Source organism: Electrona antarctica, assembly GCF_951216825.1.
Source record: "Electrona antarctica genome assembly, chromosome: 2".
NCBI lineage: Eukaryota > Metazoa > Chordata > Actinopteri > Myctophiformes > Myctophidae > Electrona > Electrona antarctica.
In genome coordinates this window covers 32,654,862-32,657,434 of record NC_136807.1, presented here as the reverse complement: position 1 = coordinate 32,657,434, position 2,573 = coordinate 32,654,862, and the positions used below count along the sequence as shown (strand labels likewise).

General features: G+C 51.7%; 1 protein-coding gene across 1 annotated transcript in view; it reads right to left on the bottom strand.

The window, feature by feature from the left end:
- camta1a (calmodulin binding transcription activator 1a) overlaps positions 1-2,573 on the bottom strand; it is a gene marked incomplete at its 5' end in the record, with an annotated part of 199,574 nt that overhangs the window by 64,797 nt on the left and 132,204 nt on the right. The window contains one exon of the mRNA XM_079515023.1: positions 2,359-2,485. Coding sequence (XP_079371149.1) covers positions 2,359-2,485 — 127 coding nt within the window. The remainder of the gene's footprint in view (positions 1-2,358; positions 2,486-2,573) is intronic.

The window sequence follows — 2,573 nt, the reverse complement described above, 5'->3', positions numbered from 1 at the left end:
CCCTAATCGGGAGCATCAGGACATCCCTAATAATAATAATAATAATAATCATAATAATCATAATACAAAACTACAAAGTAACTACAGTAGTAAGTTTCCAAATTATTGTACAATTGGAATTCTCCAGTACTTGAGTAAATAATAATTGCGACCGTATAGGTCGCAATCTCCCGTCAGTTCAGTCAGTCCTGCATCTCCCGTCAGTCAGTCCGTCAGTCACGCCTTGTGACACGCTCCATATATGGCCAATACAGAATTCATTCCATATGTTGATCTGACCTCATCAAACCCTGTACACTCAAGACACACTCCATATGGCCAGTACAGAATTCATTCCATATGTTGATCTGACCTCATCAAACCCTTAATCAGGTGGACACCACAGTAATGGAAATACCAGCCCGGTAGCCAGCAAAATTACTGGTAATAATATCTCAAATTCAAATAGTGCTTTTGTTGCGACCGGAGGTCGCAATTAACTATGAAACCTCTTTTTGACACCTACCTAACCCACAATCCCTGTCACTCTGTCACGTCACCTAGCTCAAATCCCCGTCGCTCACCCCAGGCAAGCCCCCAGGTCATCGTGACATCACGTGACATCAGCCCTCTGGTCACCCCAGGCAAGCCCCCATGGTGCCCAGGTCATCGTGACATCACGTGACATCAGCCCTCTGGTCACCCCAGGCAAGCCCCCATGGTGCCCAGGTCATCGTGACATCACGTGACATCAGCCCTCTGGTCACCCCAGGCAATCCCCCAGGTGCCCAGGTCATCGTGACATCACGTGACATTAGCCCTCTGGTCACCCCAGGCAAGCCCCCAGGTGCCCAGGTCATCGTGACATCACATGACATCAGCCCTCTGGTCACCCCAGGCAAGCCCCCAGGTGCCCAGGTTATCGTGACATCACGTGACATCAGCCCTCTGGTCACCCCAGGCAAGCCCACCAGGTGCCCAGGTCATCGTGACATCACATGACATCAGCCCTCTGGTCACCCCAGGCAAGCCCCCAGGTGCCCAGGTCATCGTGACATCACGTGACATCAGCCCTCTGGTCACCCCAGGCAAGCCCCCAGGTGCCCAGGTCATCGTGACATCACATGACATCAGCCCTCTGGTCACCCCAGGCAAGCCCCCAGGTGCCCAGGTCATCGTGACATCACATGACATCAGCCCTCTGGTCACCCCAGGCAAGCCCCCAGGTGCCCAGGTTATCGTGACATCACGTGACATCAGCCCCCATATACTGTATGGTGCCCAGGTCATTGTGATTTATTGGTCAAAGTTCATCCCATGCCAAAGCGACGGCACTCGCCCAGCAATCTGACGTCACCCAGGCGGATGTGCCGATCTGCCCCAGCAGTACGACCTCCACACTCTCACGGAGGAGACATGCCGACGAGCGGCACCGTCGTCTGGCCAGAACTAGAGTTCAAACTAGAGTTCTCAACAGGCCCGAAAATTAAGGCCCGGCCCTACCTGGGCCATCATCAAACCCTGTACATTCAATACACTGCCCCCGCTGCCACCCTTAGATTTCTATTATGGATCTGTTCTGACATTCCATATCTTGATCTGACCTCATCACACCTGTACACTCAAGATACGCTCCATATATGGCCAGTCCAAGGGCGAGGTGGCTTCTCGCCCTCAGGCGTCTTACTGGTAAGTATACCCAAAAGATGCTTACTTTCCACCACTGGTGACACCATGGTAAGACGGAGCATAAATGAAGCCTTAACTCTGCAGAGATGGAGGTGGGAATGTGTTGTAGATGCTTAGCTTATAGCATCACTGTGGCTCAATGTGTTGTAGATGCTTAGCTTATAGCATCACGGTGGCTCAATGTGTTGTAGATGCTTAGCTTATAGCATCACTGTGGCTCAATGTGTTGTAGATGCTTAGCTTATAGCATCATGGTGGCTCAATGTGTTGTAGATGCTTAGCTTATAGCATCACGGTGGCTCAATGTGTTGTAGATGCTTAGCTTATAGCATCACGGTGGCTCAATGTGTTGTAGATGCTTAGCTTATAGCATCACGGTGGCTCAATGTGTTGTAGATGCTTAGCTTTAGCATCACGGTGGCTCAATGTGTTGTAGATGCTTAGCTTTAGCATCACGGTGGCTCAATGTGTTGTAGATGCTTAGCTTATAGCATCACGGTGGCTCAATGTGTTGTAGATGCTTAGCTTATAGCATCACGTTGGCTCAATGTGTTGTAGATGCTTAGCTTATAGCATCACGGTGGCTCAATGTAAAATAAACAGATGCCCCCCCCCTCCCCCCGGCTCCGTGCCAGGGGACAGCGAGGTATGTTATCCGCGACGCCGTCCCCGTGTCCCCTGTCATTGGACCGGACACCGGGGGAGGTTGGCGTGCCTCTGGCCCGTTTGGACGGTGACAGGGCGAGCGAGTGTGTTGATGCCCCCAGATGGCATCACCAGCTGTGGCAAATTGCTGAGAGATGCCCTCGATTCTTAACTAGAACGAGAGGGGGCACAACAGCACAGACGGCACCACATTCGCTGCGCACAAACTTGCAATGCACGCAACACACGCAGACGCACGC